The 19,586-nt window shown below is 44.1% G+C and overlaps 1 protein-coding gene across 1 annotated transcript in view; it reads left to right on the top strand.

Moving 5' to 3' along the window:
* The window catches only part of LOC106603714 (calpain-5), a 60,498-nt gene that overhangs the window by 38,857 nt on the left and 2,055 nt on the right, over positions 1–19,586 (top strand). The window contains exons 3-9 of the mRNA XM_014197733.3: positions 696–904; positions 6,155–6,347; positions 16,233–16,426; positions 17,652–17,729; positions 18,003–18,198; positions 18,410–18,532; positions 19,049–19,245. Of these exons, the coding sequence (XP_014053208.2) occupies positions 696–904; positions 6,155–6,347; positions 16,233–16,426; positions 17,652–17,729; positions 18,003–18,198; positions 18,410–18,532; positions 19,049–19,245 (1,190 nt within the window). The remainder of the gene's footprint in view (positions 1–695; positions 905–6,154; positions 6,348–16,232; positions 16,427–17,651; positions 17,730–18,002; positions 18,199–18,409; positions 18,533–19,048; positions 19,246–19,586) is intronic.

Here is a 19,586-nt window from a genome sequence, read left to right as displayed (position 1 = left end):
TATGCTGCAGCGGGGATGACAGCCTCCCTCACAAGAGGGTGTGGTATTTATGAGTTTGGCCGACACACAACTTGTTTGTTCGGCTTTCATAATATAACCAACACTCTCTTTTTCCTTCCTCTACTCGTCTTGCATTTCCACCCCTCTCCTCACTCTCCTACCTTTCCCACACCCTTCACCCCTCTCCTCCCTCTCCCACTCCCCCTCTCCTCCCACTCCCTCTCCCCCCTCCACCCTCTCCTCCCTCTCCTACTTTTCCACACCCTCCACCCTCTCCTCCCTCTCCCTCTCCCTCTCCCACTCCCCCCTCCACCCCTCTCCTCCCTCTCCTACCTTCCACCACCTCTCCTCCCTCTCCCTCTCCCCCATCACCCTTCTCCTCCCTGTCCCACTCCACCCTCCACCCCTCTCCTACTTTCCCACACCCTCCACCCCTCTCCTCCCTCTCCCACTCCACCCTCCACCCCTCTCCTCCCTCTCCTACCTTCCACCACCTTTCCTCCCTCTCTAACACCCTCCACCCCTCTCCTGACTTCCCACACCCTCTAATCCTCTCCACCAACCCCATCCTCCCTTTGCCCACCCTTTCCCTCCCTCTTTCCCAACCTCTTATCCCTCCACCTACACCTTCTCCGACCTCCTCCACTCCGTCCTCTCCACCACCCACATTTCCCCCCACCCTGCCCTCCCTTCAGGTCATCCCAGACTGGAAGGAGCAGGAGTGGGACACAGAGACGCCCGAGTCATATGCCGGGATCTTCCACTTCCGCTTCTGGCGCTTTGGCGAGTGGGTGGACGTGGTGATTGATGACCGGCTGCCCACGGTGGACAACCAGCTGGTCTACTGCCACTCAGATGACAGTAACGAGTTCTGGAGCGCACTGGTGGAGAAGGCCTATGCCAAGTTAGTCAATCAATCAATCAATCAATCAATCAGTCAATGGCTTTATTGTACAAATTGGGAAATGTGTGATACTGTCTTGGTGAAAAATGTATTATTCAATCCATTTGTCCATCAATCTATATATTGGCCCAATTGGGGAATGTGATGTAAAGTCAGGGTTAAAAACAACAACATTAAAATGAAATGAACACACCTATGGGACAGGGATAAAGAGAGAGTACTGTAGCTGTTTAAGTACTGTTTAAGTCTCCCAATATTTGAGGTATGCAGAAAAAATCTTTAGAACGAAGACGAACTCACTCAATCTAATAAATATTTCCAATTGGTAACACTTTACTTAAAGCCTGTAGGTATAATGCTTTATAACATGTTATAAGCATGTCTTATAATAAGACCTAATAATCTATGATGTACTTCTATCAATATTTTGACTGATTCAACATATGTACTATTCACTGTCCCTTTGATTGAGATGTAGAGTCACATATTAAGATTTGCAGTCAACTAAGGCTGCATTTACACTGGCAGCCCGATTCTGATCTTTTTCCAATAATCATAGTAGCTCTTTGGCCAATAATTGGGCAGAATGGGAATGCCTGTTTAAGAATCTAGGCTCCTTTGTCATCCAGATGTCAACTGTGCATTGTAGACAGCATTGATAGAGGGATATTTCACTTCAGATGAAGAGCATGGCCCTTCCAACGCCAGGATTGTGGGTTTTGATTGTGGGTTCGATTCCCGGGGCCACCCATACGTAAAATTCATGCTCGCATGACTAAATTGCTTTAGATTAAAGTTTCTGCTAAATGGCATATATTATTTTTATACTGAACAAAAATATAAACACAACATGTAAAGGTCCCATGTTTCATGAGCTGAGATAAAAGATCCCAGAAATGTTCCATATGCACAAAAACATATTTCTCTAAAATGTTGTGCACAAATTTGTTTACATACCTGCTAGTGAGCATTTGTCCTTTGCCAAGATAATCCATCCACCTAACAGGAGTGGCATATCAAGAAGCTGCTTAAACAGCATGATTATTACCTTGTGCTGGGGACAATAAAAGGCTACTCAAAAATGTGTAGTTTTGTCACACAACACAATGCCACAGATGTCTCAAGTTTTGAGGGAGTGTGCAATTAGCATGCTGACTGCAGGATTATCCACCAGAGCTGTTGCCAGAGAATTTTATATAATTTCTCAACCATAAGCCGCCTCCAATCGTCGTTTTAGAGAATTTGGCAGTATGTCCAACCGGCCACACAACCGTAGACCACGTGTAACCACGCCAGCCCAGGACCTCCACATCCGGCTTCTTCACCACCAGGATCGTCTGCACCCAGCCACCCGGACAGCTGTTGAAACTGTGGGTTTGCACGACCTAAGAATTTCTGCACAAACTGTCAGAAACCGTCTCAGGGAAGATCATCTGCGTGCTCGTCGTCCTCACCATGGTCTTGACCTGACTACAGTTTGGACCATTGATCATCACAGCTAGCTATCTTCAACTGAGTGACCCAGCCCCGAAACTAGCCCTGAGCCAGGCGCATCTCCCGCCTAGCAAACGAAATTCCCACAACTACAATACCTCTTTCGCCATCTGGCCCGGTCCCTTCGTCGACACGGCGCCGCGCCGTACCACCATGACTGGTCCGCAGACGTAATTCCATCAGCTGTGCCTTGAACCGGCCTTTGCCGGACGACGGAGCAGACGCTTCTACTTACTCCAGACTGCTAACTTTAAACGCCGTGTCTCCCGTGTGCTAGCGTAGTAACGACTACCTAGCGGCTTCCCTGTTTCATCTATTGCTGTACACTGGACCCTATGATCACTTGGCTACATAGCTGATACCTTCTGGAATGTTCATTTATAATCCACTTTGTTTACCTTTGTTTATCTGTCGCCCTAGCCCCGAACTCAGGCCCTATATGTAGTTAACCGACCCTCCCTGCCCATTCATCGCCATTTTACCTGTTGTAGTTGACTTAGCTGAATAGCTGTTGTTGTCTTACCCGTTGTTGACTTAGCTAGCTCTCCCAATCAACACCTGTGATTGCTTTTTGCCATCGCTTTATGTCTCCCTCAAATGTCAATATGCCTTGTATACTGTTGTTTAGGATAATTATCATTGTTTTAGTTTACTGCGGAGCCCCTAGTCCCACTGTACATGCCTTAGATACCTCCTTTGTCCCACCTCCCACACATGCGGTGACCTCACCCAGTATAACCAGCATGTCCAGAGATGCAACCTCTCTTATCATCACTCAGTGCCTGGGCTTAACTCCACTGTACCCGCACCCCACCATACCCCTGTCTGTACATTATGCCTTGAATCTATTCTACCATGCCCAGAAATCTGCTCCTTTTATTCTCTGTCCCCAACGCACTAGACGACCAGTTCTTATAGCCTTTAGCCGTACCCTTATCCTACTCCTCCTCTGTTCCTCGGGTGATGTGAAGGCTGATCAGTGTGCCAGTGTTGTCCGGACCTCTGGCAGTCTCTATGGGGGTACCACAGGGTTCAATTCTCGGGCCGACCCTTTTCTCTGTATATATCAACGATGTCGCTCTTGCTGCGGGTGATTCCCTGATCCACCTCTACGCAGATGACACCATTCTGTATACATCTGGCCCTTCTTTGGACACTGTGTTAACTAACCTCCAAACGAGCTTCAATGCCATACAACACTCCTTCCGTGGCCTCCAACTGCTCTTAAAAACCAAATGCATGCTTTTCCACCGTTCGCTCCCCGCACCCGCCCGCCCGACTAGCATCACTACTCTGGACGGTTCTGACCTAGAATACGTGGACAACTACAAATACCTAGGTGTCTGGCTAGACTGTAAACTCTCCTTCCAGACTCATATCAAACATCTCCAATCCAAAATCAAATCTAGAATCAACTTTCTATTTCGCAACAAAGCCTCCTTCACTCACGCCACCAAACTTACCCTAGTAAAACTGACTATCCTAACAATCCTCGACTTCGGCGATGTCATCTACAAAATAGCTTCCAATACTCTACTCAGCAAATTGGATGCAGTCTATCACAGTGCCATCCGTTTTGTTACCAAAGCTCCTTATACCACCCACCACTGCAACCTGTATGCTCTAGTTGGCTGACCCTCGCTACATATTCATCGCCAGACCCACTGGCTCCAGGTCATCTACAAGTCTATGCTAGGTAAAGCTTCGCCTTATCTTAGCTCACTGGTCACGATAACAACACCCACCCGTAGCACGCGCTCCAGCAGGTATATCTCACTGGTCATCCCCAAAGCCAACACCTCCTTTGGCCGCCTTTCCTTCCAGTTCTCTGCTGCCAGTGACTGGAACGAATTGCAAAAATCGCTGAAGCTGGAGAGTTACATTTCCCTCACTAACTTTAAACAACAGCTATCTGAGCAGCTAACCGATCGCTGCAGCTGTACCTAGTCCATCTGTAAATAGCCCACCCAATCTACCTACCTCATCCCCATATTGTTTTTATTTACTCTGCTGCTCTTTTGCACATCAGTATCACTACTTACACACCATCATCTGCTCATCATCATCTGCTCATCTATCACTCCAGTGTTAATCTGCTAAATTGTAATTACTTTGCTACTATGGCCTATTTATTGCCATACCTCCTCATGCCATTTGCACACACTGTATATAGACTTTCTTTTTTTCCTATTGTGTTGTTGACTGTACGCTTGTTTATTCCATGTGTAACTCTGTGTTGTTGTTTCTGTCGCACTGCTTTGCTTTATCTTGGCCAGGTCGCAGTTGTAAATGAGAACTTGTTCTCAACTAGCTTACCTGGTTAAATAAAGGTGAAATAATTGTATTTTAATTTTATTCAAAATAAATCATAACCAACTTCAGTGGGCAAATGCTCACCTTCGATGACCACTGGCACACTGAAGAAGTCTGCTCTTCACAGATGAATCCCGGTTTCAACTGGACCAGGCAGATGGCAGACAGCGTGTATGGCATCGTGTGGTCAAGCGGTATGCTGATGTCAATATTGTGAACAGAGTGACCCATGATGAGAGTGTGGTTATGGTATGGGTGGGCATAAACTATGGACAACAAACACAATTGCATTTTATCTATGGCAATTTGAATGCACAGAGATACTGTGACGAAATCGTGAGGCCCATTGCTGTGCCATTCATCCGCCGCATTCACCTCATGTTTCAGCATGATAATGCATGGCTCCATGTCGCAAGGATCTGTACACAATTCCTGGAAGCTGAAAATGTCCCCGTTCTTCCATGGCCTGCATACTTACCAGACATGTCTGTGCTTCTATACCTGCATTGCTTGCTGTTTGGGGTTTTAGGCTGGGTTTCTGAACAGCACTTTGTGACATCAGCTGATGTAAGAAGGGCTTTATAAATAAATTTGATTTGATGCTCTGGATCAACAGCGTGTTCCAGTTCCTGACAATATCCAGCAACTTTGCACAACCATTGAAGAGGAGTGGGACAACATTCCACAGGCCACAATCAACAGCCTGATTAACTATGCGATGGAGATGCATGAGGCAAATGGTGGTCACACTAGATACTGGGTTTTTCTTTGTTGTTGTATTTTACTCCCATAACTCCCCAATTTCATGATATCCAATTGCGATCCAATTACAATATTTTCTCAATGCTGCAACTCCCCAACGGGCTCGGGAGAGGCGAAGGTTGAGTCATGCGTCCTCCGAAACATGACCTGCCAAACCGCGCTTCTTAACACCTGCCCACTTAACCAGGAAGCAAGCCGCACCAATGTGTCGGAGGAAACACCATTCAACTGATGACCGAAGTCTGCAGGCGCCCGGCCCGCCACAAGGAGTTGCTAGAGCGCGATGAGGCAAGTAAAGCCCCCCCGGCGAAACCCTCCCCTAACCCGGACGACGCTGGGCCAATTGTGCTCTGCCCTATGAGAATCTTGGTCACAGATAGTTGTGACACAGTCTGTGATTGAAACCGGGTCTGTAGTGACGATGCAGTGCCTTAGACCGCTGTGCCACTCGAGATCCACACCTCTACTTTTTTTAAAGGTATCTGTGACCAACAGATGCATATCTGTATTCTCAGTCATGTGAAATCCATAGATTAGGTCCTTATGAATTTATTTCTATTGACCGATTTCCTTATATGAACTGTAACTCAACAAAATCTTTGTTGCATTTATATTTTTGTTCAGTGTATTTTAATTAATTCATTCATTAAATCCCTCATCTCCCTTCTCCCGTCCCTGCAGAGTGTACGGCTGCTACGAGGCCCTGGACGGTGGGAATACAGCGGATGCACTGGTGGACTTCACAGGGGGTGTGTCGGAGCCTATGGACCTGCTGGAGGGCCAGATGGCCACGGACGAGATGGCCCGCAACCAGCTGTTTGAGAGGGTGCTGAAGGTCCACAACCGGGATGGCCTCATCAGCTGTTCCATCCGGGTGAGTCAGTCGGGGAAGATCTGGTCGTCACTAGCTTTCATACCCACAAAGTCATAAACCCTGCCCATTTCTACAATTTATCTTATTAAAATTTGATTTCAAACCTAACCTTAACCCTAACCTTAACCATACTGCTAAACTTATTAAACTAAGATCAAAAAGTAAAAAAAATGTTATGCCAATTTTTACTTTGTGGCTGTGGAATCTGACTTTGTGGTTGTGGAATCTGACTTTGTGGCAATAGAAGCTAGTGCAAACTGGAAGATCTGGACTAGTGGGGGGGGGGGGGGGGGGGGGGCAAGGGGCTCATATCAAATCAAATTTGATTTGATTTGTCACATTTGCCAAATACAACAGGTGTAGACCTTACAGTGAAATGCTTATTTACAAGCCCTTAACCAACAATGCAGTTTTAAGAAAAAAAAGTGTTAAGAAAGTATTTACTAAATAAACTGAAGTAAACAATAAATAAAATGAAAAATGAAAAAAATAAGAAAATAAGAAAATAGAAAAATAACAAATAATTAAAGAGCAACAATAAAATAACAGTAACGAGGCTATATAGAGGGGGCACCAGTACAGACCAGTCAATGTGCGGTGGCTCAGGTTAGTCAGTTACGAGATCACAGTCATGTTCAGTACAAAACTTTAAGAAAATGCTTTGAAACAGGGAGGTACTACAATACCTGTACTTTTTGTTTTCCGTTGCAAAACGTGTTGCTGCATTGTGGCTTAATAGGGCACTGCTATTTGGGAGAAAATTTGTTTTGCAGTTGCAATATTTGGCAATCGTCATGATAATGTGCCATCCCATCTATTTCAAAAGTTATAGTTAGTGTATCTTTGCAAGAGGAAAATGATCAATCTAATCATCCAATACTTTGCTGATGAGACTTAATTTGTATGAGTGTGTAGAGTATACAGGATCAATCTCTTTATTGTCCCAATCAGGAAATGTGTGGAATAAAACATCAATCACCCTACCCCTAAGGAACACCTAGGGGTAAAGTTACAGTCAGAATTATGGATTAACATGGGTAACACCCCATAATGACAAGGACAAAACAGGTTTTTAGACATTTTTGCAAATCTATTACAAATGAAAAACAGAAATATCACATTTACATAAGTATTCAGACCCTTAATAGCACAGCTATTTTCAGGTCTCTCCAGAGATGTTCCATCAGGTTCAAGTCCGGGCTCTGGCTGGGCCACTCAAGGACATTCAGAGACTTGTCCTGAAACCACTCCTGCATTGTCTTGGCTGTGTGCTTAGGGTCGTTGTCATGTTGGAAGATGAACTTTCACCCCAGTCTGAGGTCCTGAGCGCTCTGGAACATGTTTACTTCAAGGATCTCTCTGTACTTTGCTACATTCATCTTTCCCTTGATCCTGACTAGTCTCCCAATCCCTGCCACTGAAAAACATCCCCCAGAGTTCAATCTTGGTTTCATCAGACCAGAGAAACTTGTTTCTCTTGGTCTGAGAGTCTTTAAGTGCCTTTTGGCAATCTCAAAGCGGGCCATCATGTGCCTTTTACTGAGGAGTGGCTTCCGTCTGGCCACTCTAACATAAAGGCCTGAGGGTTCTGGAGCAGGTTTTCATCAAGTATCTCTCTGTACTTTGCTCCGTTCATCTTTCCCTCGTTCCTGACTAGTCTCCCAGTCCCTGCCGTTAAAAAACATCTCCACAGCATGATGTTGCCACCACCATGCTTCCCCGTAGGGATGGTGCCAGGTTTCCTCCAGATGTGACGCTTGGCATTCAGGCCAAAGAGTTCAATCTTGGATTCATCAGACCAGAGAACCTTGTTTCTCATGGTCTGAGAGTCCTTTAGGTGCCTTTTGGCAAACTCCAAGCGGGCTGTCATGTGCCTTTTACTGAGGAGTGGTTTCCATCTGGCCACTCTACCATAAAGGCCTGATTGGTGGAGTGCTGCAGAGATGGGTGTCCTTCTGGAAGGTTCTCCTTTCTCCACAGAGGAACTCTAGAGCTCTGTCAAAATGACCATGGGGTTCTTGGTCACCTCCCTGACCAAGGCCCTTTTCCCCGTTTGCTCAGTTTGGCCGGGCGGACAGCTCTAGGAAGAGTCCTGGTGGTTCCAAACTTCTTCCATTTAAGAATGATGGAGGGCACTGTGTTCTTCAAGACCTTCAATGTTGCAGACATTTTCTTGTACCCTTACCCATATCTGTGCCTTCGACACAATCCTGTCGCAGAGCTCTACGGACAATTCCTTCGACCTCATAGCTTGGTTTTTGCTCCGACATGCACTGCCAACTGTGGGACCTTATATACAGTGGGGGAAAAAAGTATTTGATCCCCTGCTGATTTTGTACGTTTGCCCACTGACAAAGAAATGATCAGTCTATAATTTTAATGGTAGGTTTATTTGAACAGTGAGAGACAGAATAACTACAAAAATATCCAGAAAAACGCATGTCAAAAATGTTATAAATTGATTTGCATTTTAATGAGGGAAATAAATATTTGACCCCCTCTCAATCAGAAAGATTTCTGGCTCCCAGGTGTCTTTTATACAGGTAAAGAGCTGAGATTAGGAGCACACTCTTAAAGGGAGTGCTCCTAACTGCAGCTTGTTACCTGTAAAAAAAGACACCTGTCCACAGAAGCAATCAATCAGATTCCAAACTCTCCACCATGGCCAAGACCAAAGAGCTCTCCAAGGATGTCAGGGATAAGATTGTAGACCTACACAAGGCTGGAATGAGCTACAAGACCATCGCCAAGCAGCTTGGTGAGAAGGTGACAACATTTGGTGCGATTATTCGCAAATGGAAGAAACACAAAAGAACTGTCAATATCCCTCGGCCTGATGCTCCATGCAAGGTCTCACCTCGTGGAGTTGCAATGATCATGAGAACGGTGAGGAATCAGCCCAGAACTACACGGGAGGATCTTGTCAATGATCTCAAGGCAGCTGGGACCATAGTCACCAAGAAAACAATTGGGTAACACACTATGCTGTGAAGGACTGAAGTCCTGCAGCGCCCGCAAGGTCCCCCTGCTCAAGAAAGCACATATACATGCCCGTCTGAAGTTTGCCAATGAACATCTGAAAGACTCAGAGGACAACTGGTGAAAGTGTTGTGGTCAGATGAGACCAAAATGGAGCTCTTTGACATCAACTCAACTCGCCGTGTTTGGAGGAGGAGGAATGCTGCCTATGACCCCAAGAACACCATCTCCACCGTCAAACATGGCGGTGAAAACATTATGCTTTGGGGGTGTTTTTCTGCTAAGGGGACAGGACAACTTCACCGCATCAAAGGGACGATGGACGGGGCCATGTACCGTCAAATCTTGGGTGAGAACCTCCTTCCCTCAGGCAGGGCATTGAAAATGGGTCGTGGATGGGTATTCCAGCATGACAATGACCCAAAACACACGGCCAAGGCAACAAAGGAGTGGCTCAAGAAGAAGCACATTAAGGTCCTGGAGTGGCCTAGCCAATCTCCAGACCGTAATCCCATAGAAAATCTGTGGAGGGAGCTGAAGGTTCGAGTTGCCAAACGTCAGCCTCGAAACCTTAATGACTTGGAGAAGATCTACAAAGAGGAGTGGGACAAAATCCCTCCTGAGATGTGTGCAAACCTGGTGGCCAACTACAAGAAATGTTGGCAATCACAGAGGTCAGACAAGGGTTTTGCCACCAAGTACTAAGTCATGTTTTGCAGAGGGGTCAAATACTTATTTCCCTCATTAAAATGCAAATCATTTTATAACATTTTTGACATGCGTTTTTCTGGATTTTTTTGTTGTTATTCTGTCTCTCACTGTTCAAATAAACCTACTATTAAAATTATAGACTGATCATTTCTTTGTAAGTGGGCAAACATACAAAATCAGCAGGGGGTCAAATACTTTTTTCCCCCACTGTAGACAGGTTTGTGCCTTTCCAATTCATGTCCAATCAATTGAAATTACCACAAGTTAGAAACATCTCAAGGATAAAATGGAACAGAATGCACCTGAGCTCAATTTCGAGTCTCATAGCAAAGGGTCTGAATACTTATGTAAATAAGGTATTTCTTTTTTACATTTTTAATAAAAAAATTTAACATTCGAAAAACCTGTTTTAGCTTTGTCATTATGGGGTATTGTTTGTAGATTGATGAGGAATAACATTCATTTAATCCATTTTAGAATAAGGTTGTAACGTAACAAAATGTGGGAAAAGTGAAGGGGTCTGTCACGAGAATTTTCAATCCCAATGATAATAACTAACAATAAATTAAGCTTTGACCAATCCCCAAGGTTTGTAAGACCCTGGGTTTAATAATAATTAGGCAAAGACTCAGCTTATGCAAAAGGTTCGTACAGTTTATTCACGACAACGTTCTCAAGTCCACAATACAAAGACATGCCATTTGATAACTCACTCCCTACTTACGCACATACCTCCACACAAACAGTAGATTTCCTACGCATGTATCCTTCCCCATGGTTCTCACCACTGTTTATCACTACCAAACTAGCAGTTCCATTCCCCCGAGATTAGAGGAACCTTGAAAGGACTCCCTGTCCTATCGTAAGTTTCTCAGAGTTCTAGCCAGGTCAGGTTTAATTGTTCTCGGTATCTTCTTAGTCACACACACACACACACACACACACACACATTTCTCTCCCTCACATGTCTCTACCGAACCTTATTGGACTTACATTTAGTACTTTAATTATTCATTATACATGCTACATAAACTAATCGTTACGTTTCAGGGTGGAATTATTTAATCATTAACTTAAACCTATAAATTCCCTTATCAGGGTCTCAATACTTTCCGAATACACTATACTTACAAAACACTGATACACTGAAAGGCAGCCAAAGTAGGAATTGGCTTTGGGGGTGACCAGTGAAATATACCTGCTGGAGCGCCTGCTGCGGGTGGGTGCTGCTATATGGTGACCAGTGAACTGAGATAAGGCGGCGCTTTATCTAGCAAAGACTTGTAGATGACCTGGAGCCAGTGGGTTTGGCGACGAGTATGAAGCGAGGGCCAGCCAACGAGAGCGTACAGGTCGCATTGGTGGGTAGTATATGGGGCTTTGGTGACAAAACGGCTGGCATTGTGATAGACTGCATCCAATTTGTTGAGTAGAGTGTTGGAGGCTATTATGTAAATGACATCACCGAAGTCAAGGATCGGTAAGATAGTCAGTTTTACAAGGGTATGTTTGGCAGCATGAGTGAAGGATGCTGTGTTGCGAAATAGGAAGCCAATTCTAGATTTAATTTTGGATTGGAGATGCTTAAAACCTCTTACATCTAGACGTTCCGCTAGCGGAACACCTGCTCCAATATCCAATGATTGGCGTGGCGCGAATGACAAATTCCTCAAAAATCGCAAAACTTCAATTTTTCAAACATATGACTATTTTACACCATTTTAAAGACAAGACTATCCTTTATCTAACCACACTGTCCGATTTCAAAAAGGCTTTACAGCGAAAGCAAAACATTAGATTATGTCAGCAGAGTACCCAGCCAGAAATAATCAGACACCCATTTTTCAAGTTAGCATATAATGCCACAAAAAACAAAACTACAGCTAAATGCAGCACTAACCTTTGATGATCTTCATCAGATGACACTCCTAGGACATTATGTTATACAATAAATGCATGTTTTGTTCAATCAAGTTCATATTTATATCAAAAACCAGCTTTTTACATTAGCATGTGACGTTCAGAACTAGCATTCCCACCGAACACTTCCGGTGAATTTACTAAATTACTCACGATAAACGTTCACAAAAAACATAACAATTATTTAAAGAATTATAGATACAGAACTCCTTTATGCAATCGAGGTGTCCGATTTTAAAATAGCTTTTCGGTGAAAGCACATTTTGCAATATTCTGAGTAGATAGCTCGCCATCACAGGCTAGCTATTTTGACACCCACCAAGTTTGACCCTCACCAAACTCAGATTTACTATAAGAAAAATTGGATTACCTTTGCTGTTCTTCGTCAGAATGCACTCCCGGGACTTCTACTTCAATAACAAATGTTGGTTTGGTTCCAAATAATCCATATCCAAATAGCGGCGTTTTGTTGTGCGTTCAAGACACTATCCGAAGGGTGACGAAGGGTTACGCGCTCGACGCGTTTCGTGACAAAAAAAATCGAAATATTCCATTACCGTACTTCGAAGCATGTCAAACGCTGTTTAAAATCAATTTTTATGCGATTTTTCTCGTAAAAAAGCGATAATATTCCGACCGGGAGTCGTTGTTTTCGTTCAAAGACGAAAAAATAAAAACATGGTGTCGCCTCGTGCCTCCAGTCTCATTGTTCTCAGATCGACCACTATCCAAATGCGCTACTGTTTTTCAGCCAGGGGCTCCAAAGGCATCATTCAGCGTTTTGCCGCCTTCTGAGAGCCTATGGGAGCCGTAGGAAGTGTCACGTTACAGCAGAGATCCTCAGTTTTCAATAAAGAGAGTGTAGAAGGCCAAGAAATGGTCAGAGAGGGCACTTCCTGTAAGGAATCTTCTCAGGTTTTGGCCTGCCAAATGAGTTCTGTTATACTCACAGACACCATTCAAACAGTTTTAGAAACTTTGGAGTGTTTTCTATCCAAAGCTAATAATTATATGCATATTCTAGTTTCTGGGCAGGAGTAATAATCAGATTAAATCGGGTACGTTTTTTATCCGGCCGTGAAAATACTGCCCCCTAGCCATAACAGGTTAATGTGGGTCTGGAAGGAGCGTTTACAGTCTAACCAGAAACCCAGGTATTTGTAGTTGTCCACATATTCTAGGTCAGAGAGTTGTATGGCATTGAAGCTCGTCTGGAGGTTAGTTAGCACAGTGTCCATAGAAGGGCCAGAAGTATACAGAATGGTGTCGTCTGCTTAGAGGTGGATCAGAGAATCACCAGCAGCTAGAGCGACATCATTGATGTATACAGAGAAGAGTCGGCCAAAGAATTGAACCCTGTGGCACCCCCATAGAGACTGCAAGAGGTCCGGACAACAGGCCCTCCGATTTGACACACTGAACTCTATCAGAGAAGTAGTTGGTGAACCAGGTGAGGCAGTCATTTGAGAAACATAGGCTGCTGAGTCTGGTGATTGACAGAATCTAAAGCCTTGGCCAGGTCGATGAATACGGCTGCACAGTATTGTCTGTTATCGATGGCAGTTATGATATCGTTTAGGACCTTGAGCGTGGCTGAAGTGCACCTTACAAATGCAGGGTGGGATAGATATAGGTCTGTAGCAGTTTGGGTCTAGAGTGTCTCCCCCTTTGAAGAGGGGGATGACCACGGCAGCTTTCCAATCTTTGTGGATCTCAGACGATGTGCTTGTTGTTTATCTCTCTCTTTGTGTGGCACCATATATGTCTACCCCTGCACTAGAACTTATTTACAGTCCAGCATTGTGTGATTCTGAGTCAAGTACTCTAGCTCAACTGGGAGAGATAAGCGTTTTGTATTCCTGATTTTTCTTGAGGATCCATTCGACGAACGGCCCTGACGAATGGCCCTGACAGCGCCGAAAGCCAATGTTTTTAATTCCTTGGACGTGATACGTCTGGTGGTTGTCGTTTGGTTATTGTTGTTAACGTCCTGGCAACGTTACAAAAATGCTAGACTCTATTCACAGGCTTTTTGTTGTGAGGAGGTCTGATTTAGGAATACAACAAAGGCATCTTAAAAGCCACCCTCATGTATCTCTCTCCCCAGACTCCAAGCCTAATTGCTTTTTGTCTCAACCCCCCCCCCCCCCCCCCCCCCACACACATTGTTTTCTGTAAGCTGGGTTTGAAAAATTATATGTGGTTGGGAATTCTTAAAGAACATATTCCACAGAGCTGATGGCCTAGGCAGAATAGGTCTATCACACCTGGGTTAAAATATTATTCATATTCCGGAATAGTCCCAAAAGTGTAAACCCCCGTCAATTGTCATCGGCAAGCTAAAGAAAGACCTCAAATACTGTACTCAGGCCTTCTGATTGCATTTTTTCCTCCAATCCCATATCGATATCATATCAGTGTTTATAAAAGACATTGATTGCAACTGTGTGAATGTTCACTTTTTGTTCACTTCCATTGCTCTGTGAAGTCCAGACAACTGCTTGCAGATTTCCCATTGGGCCAGGTATGAATGTTCTGGCAACCTAAATTTACGCAACCAGCTTGTATACAATGGGAAGCCCATCCACAGGTTGATGGCCCATCAGCAGACAATTAAGAATGCTTAAAGTGACAATCCAGTCTCCTTTTCACCTCATTTAACACCTTTACTTAATAAAAGGCACATCTCAATAGATATTCCAGGTAAGTCATGACATGGCACAAGTGCGGGGGTGGGCCTTTCCTCTTTTGTTCTCTATTCAAATCAAATGTTATTTCTCACATGCGGCGAATACAACAGGTACATCTTACCGTGAAATGCTTACTTACAAGCCCTCAACAAACAATGCAGTTTAAAGAAAATAGAGTTTAGAAAATATTTACTAAATAAACTAAAGTTAAAAAAAGAAAAAGTAACACAATAAAATAACAATAACGAGGCTATATACAAGGGGTACTTGTACCGAGTCGGTGTGTGGGGGTACAGGTTAGTTGAGGTAATTTGTACATGTAGGTAGGTGTAGAGTGACTATGCATAGATAATAAACAGCGAGTAGCACAGTGTACAAAAGGGGGGGGTCAATGTAAATAGTTCTGGTAAACATTTTATTAATTGTTCAGCAGTCATGGCTTGGGGGTAGAAGCTGTTAAGCTTCTCTGTTGTTCCTAAAGCAAGGGGGGAGGCCGATGACATCACAGATTCCCATCAGACCAACTCCTTGAATGTTGGAGTTTTGTCTAAAAAACATTATTTTGCTCCGAATGTTTTTTTTTTTTTACTCTTTAATGTACTTCACTGTATTTATACTTGGGATATCGCTTTTAACAGTAAAAGCAAAACAATCGCTAGAGGACGTCTTTAAGTTGAGAGCCTGTGAGAAGGTCTGTGAGAGGGCCTGCAGGAACAGTCATGTTGTTTTACATAATAGTGTAGGTTAGGAAGAATAAATTAAAATGACAATATGCCTTGCTTATAGAGATATGAAACGATATCAATATCGTATCAAATCATCAATATTGGCGCTCACCTTTCATTGAAATTAAATAATTGACTACCTAGATTTGCAATACACTCATTTGACATGCATTTCAATGGAAGAACTATGCCGTTCCAAACAAATGTGTTTCAGTTGCTTTTCTTAGTGCAGCTCGCGAGTCCCCAGGGTCGTATTCATTAGGCACAAAATGGAAGAAAATGTACAAAAATGGGGAGGGACTACCAGACCTCGCCCAATAACGAAACGCAATTTTTTTGTTTTCCGTTGCAAAATGTTTTGCTACGGTGTGCACTTATGAATACGACCCTGCTTTCCCTAATTTCCTTCCTGTCTTCTCTCTCTCCTCATTTTTTCCTTCTCTCTCCTTAGTAGTTGTTCCCTCGCTGTCGTTGCATCACACCGTTTGTGAAACAGGCTCATTACTCAGGGCCTTTTGCTTAATTCTAATTTAATGATCAAATAGCACAGGGACAGCACCGGCCGACTGCGGTGCAAGTTCAATTCAAACAAACCAACCCTCAGTTCAACTTCACTGGGCTTTATTCATTAGGCATAAAACAGACAAAAACTGTCTGAAACAGCTGGACTTGTCCAATAAGAAATGCACATTTTAATTCTCTGTCGGAAGATGTTTGAAAATGTTTTTCTGTCGCACTCCCTAATAAACACAACCCTTGTCACAACCCAAGCCCTTTGAGCTGTGTTCTGTGTATGAAATGTGCTAAACAAGTAAATAAATAATGATTCATGAATGAATTGACTATTAATTGTCTCATAGGCAACCACCGTGGAGGACATGGAGGCGCGGCTGGACTGCGGCCTGGTCAAAGGCCACGCATACGCGGTGACGGATGTGAAGAAGGTGCGTCTGGGCCAGGGCCTGCTGGCCTTCTTCAAGTCAGAGAAGCTCAACATGATCCGCATGAGGAACCCATGGGGAGAGAAGGAGTGGAGCGGGCCCTGGAGCGACAGGTAAATATACAATACTGTCCCCTTTAGGCCTGAAGGTGGTACTACACAACCATAGAATTAGCATGAGTAGAATGGGTATCCCAATTCATTCTAATTCTATGTACACAACATTCGTTAATTTTGGTACAGCGCATCAACTCATCTGATTATCAGCTGTCAAATACACCTGGGTCCGGAAAGACGATTCTATTCTTCAATGGTGTGCAGTGAATTCTACAAGACGAAAAGCCCACATTTTTATGACATTTTGATATTTAAAGCATACTCAATATCTGAAATTTCAAATACTATAAAACTTTTTTCGCATTCCCAAAATGCCTACTATTTAGAACACTAGGTACGGGTATTCGAACACGGACAGAGAATGGGCTATCTGTAAGACTATCCCACCTATAGAGTCAGACAGTCTGGCTGAGACAGTCTGCGCGTAATGGAAGCTTCTCTTCAGAGAGCCTTTACTGCCTCGAAAAAGACTAGACCGTGTAGGAGTATTGAGGTGGAAAGAGAGGTGTTCTCCCTCTACTGAAATGGGGAATGCTTTGTGTGTGTGTGTCAGTGTATGTGTGTATACTTCTTGCTTCTTGTGTCACGGACGCGCACTCAAACATGTAAGCTGCACGCACACACTGACACACACCCTAACCTCTCCCAGGAGGAGAATGGAGGAGATCGAAATGAACATGATGTATTAGGATGGGGAGAAGACGAGCATCTCTCTTTCTCCTTCTGTTATGTCCTATTGTTTGTCGCTAGGTTGTGTGACACAGCAGAGATTGTAGGGCTCGCTCATGAAGGCAGCTGAATTATTGACTAGGTAAAGGAGAGAGATGTTAGTTCCTAAGGGAAAGTGACTGAGTGGGGATATTAAAGGAGTAGTATCCCTTAATTCGTACAGTCATAAGAATTAATTCATCATTTATCTGGGGTTTGATCAAAACTGGAGTTGAAGATTCCATGTCACTGTTTGATGAGGAAGTTGTCACAGAAGTTGTGGCACTGGCAGGGATTTGAAAGAAACAAATAAAAGTTTATTTTCACATGCACACAGGCGCACACACACTCATAGACATACACGTGGTGCTGAATTTAGCAATTGAGATTATGTCGCTATCTGTCGCAGTGGTGCTCAATCTCCAATCAAATGTTTTTCAGTGTTATGTTTTCTCTGTCATTTCCTGTATGTCGTGCGGTCTAACATGAGGTCATTTCCTGTCTGTGCTCCCAGCTCAGATGAGTGGAAGAAGGTGAGCAAGAGTGAGAGAGAGAAGCTTGGTGTCACCGTGCAGGACGACGGAGAGTTTTGGTGAGGGGAACCACAATACACACACACACACACACACACACACACACACACACACACACACACACACACACACACACACACACACACACACACACACACACACACACACACACACCACACACACACACACACCATTGAAATATTAGTGGCCATTTCCCACACACAGATTAAGCCTAGTCCCAGACTAAAAAGCATGCTCAGCATTATGCTTAATCTGTATCCGGGAAACTAGCCCTAGATCCTAAATATATCCTCCCTCCCTTTCCATCCCAGGATGACGTTTGATGACTTCTGCCAGTACTTCACAGACCTGATCCTGTGCCGCCTCATCAACACCTCCTACCTGAGCATCCATAAGACCTGGGAGGAGGAGGTGATGAGGGGCTCCTGGGTCCCCCGCCAAGATCCCCTGAGGAACCGCTCTGGGGGCTGCATCAACCACAAGGCCACCTTCCTGCAGAACCCACAGGTGGGTTGCATGGGGGTGGGTGGAAGTGGGGAGAGTGTGGATGGATGGTGAGAGGTTGGGTGGGAGGGTGTGTGTGTGTGTGTGTGTGTGTGTGTGTGTGTACTGTGTAGGTTTGTATGTTTTTTCTGTCGGTGCCTTTGCATGTTTAAAATGTAAATGTACTGTATTTGATTGGAAGAGTGTTCGGATCTGTGTGTTTCTCTCTCTGCAGTTTGTGTTTGATGTGAAGAAGGTAGAGGATGAGGTGTTGATCGCCCTGCAGCAGAAGGAGAGGAGAGCCACCACCAAAGAGGGCAAAGGAGATAACCTGGCCATAGGCTTTGACATTCACCGGGTACACACACACACACACACACACACACACACACACACACACAAACACAAACACAAACACACACACACACACACACACACACACACACAAAAACAAACAAACAAACAAACAAACAAACAAACAAACAAACAAACCCCCAGATGGACACACACAGATGCATACACAGGAAGATGAACACACTCCGTCACTCCACATGAATGTTTCATTGAACCTGTTCCCTCTCATCCTAACCTCTTAACTCTTTACTTCCTGGTATTGCCGTATAGCAACCATTTCTCTTCACTTCCTTTCTACTCATAACGTAAAAGGAAAATAGATAAGACGTAAGGATCCTGGTTCAATCCCCGCATGAGCCTTATTTCCAATTCCTATATCTGTCTCGCTGCTTCTGCCTCTATCCTTCAAATAATAATAAAAAACAGGAAGTTGTCCATCTCTGTATGAAGATGTCATATCTACTTTTAAAGTCTACCTTTAAAATGTTACCCTGACGTTATGTACCCTCCCATCCTCTAGGTGGAGCTGAACAGAAAGTACCGCATGCACACGGCCCAGCAGAAGGTGGCGGGCTCCATCTACATCAACTCGCGCTGCGTCTTCCTCAGGAAGGAGCTCAAAGAGGGTCGCTACGTCATCATCCCCACGACTTTTGACCCCAGGCAGCAGGGTGACTTCCTGTTGCGGGTCTTCACCGACGTGCCTTCAGACTGCAAGTAAACCAGCCGGCCGACATGCAGCCCCACCCCCCTGGCCTCCTGACCATTACAAAGGGATAGCAAACATTAAAGGGATAGTTCACTGGGATTGTTGAATTAAATAGAACAGTATTCTTTTTTTCTATGATTGCTTAATTTGAATCAGTTCAAACTGATAAAAAAGCAAACATCATTTTATAGAAACGTATCAAATGTAACTGGTGTGTATGTTAAAGGGATAGTTGACTTTTTAAAGTTTTTCATATTTAAAGACTTCAAGAAAGTGAACTTTCCCTTAACATGCACACTAGTTGAATTTAAACATTTCTGTAAAATAATATTAGCTTTTTGATAAATTT

The sequence above is a fragment of the Salmo salar genome, chromosome 04, assembly GCF_965601325.2.
Source record: "Salmo salar chromosome 04, fSalSal1, whole genome shotgun sequence".
NCBI lineage: Eukaryota > Metazoa > Chordata > Actinopteri > Salmoniformes > Salmonidae > Salmo > Salmo salar.
The sequence above is the reverse complement of the archived record's forward strand: the minus strand, read 5'-3'. Positions and strand labels throughout refer to the sequence as shown.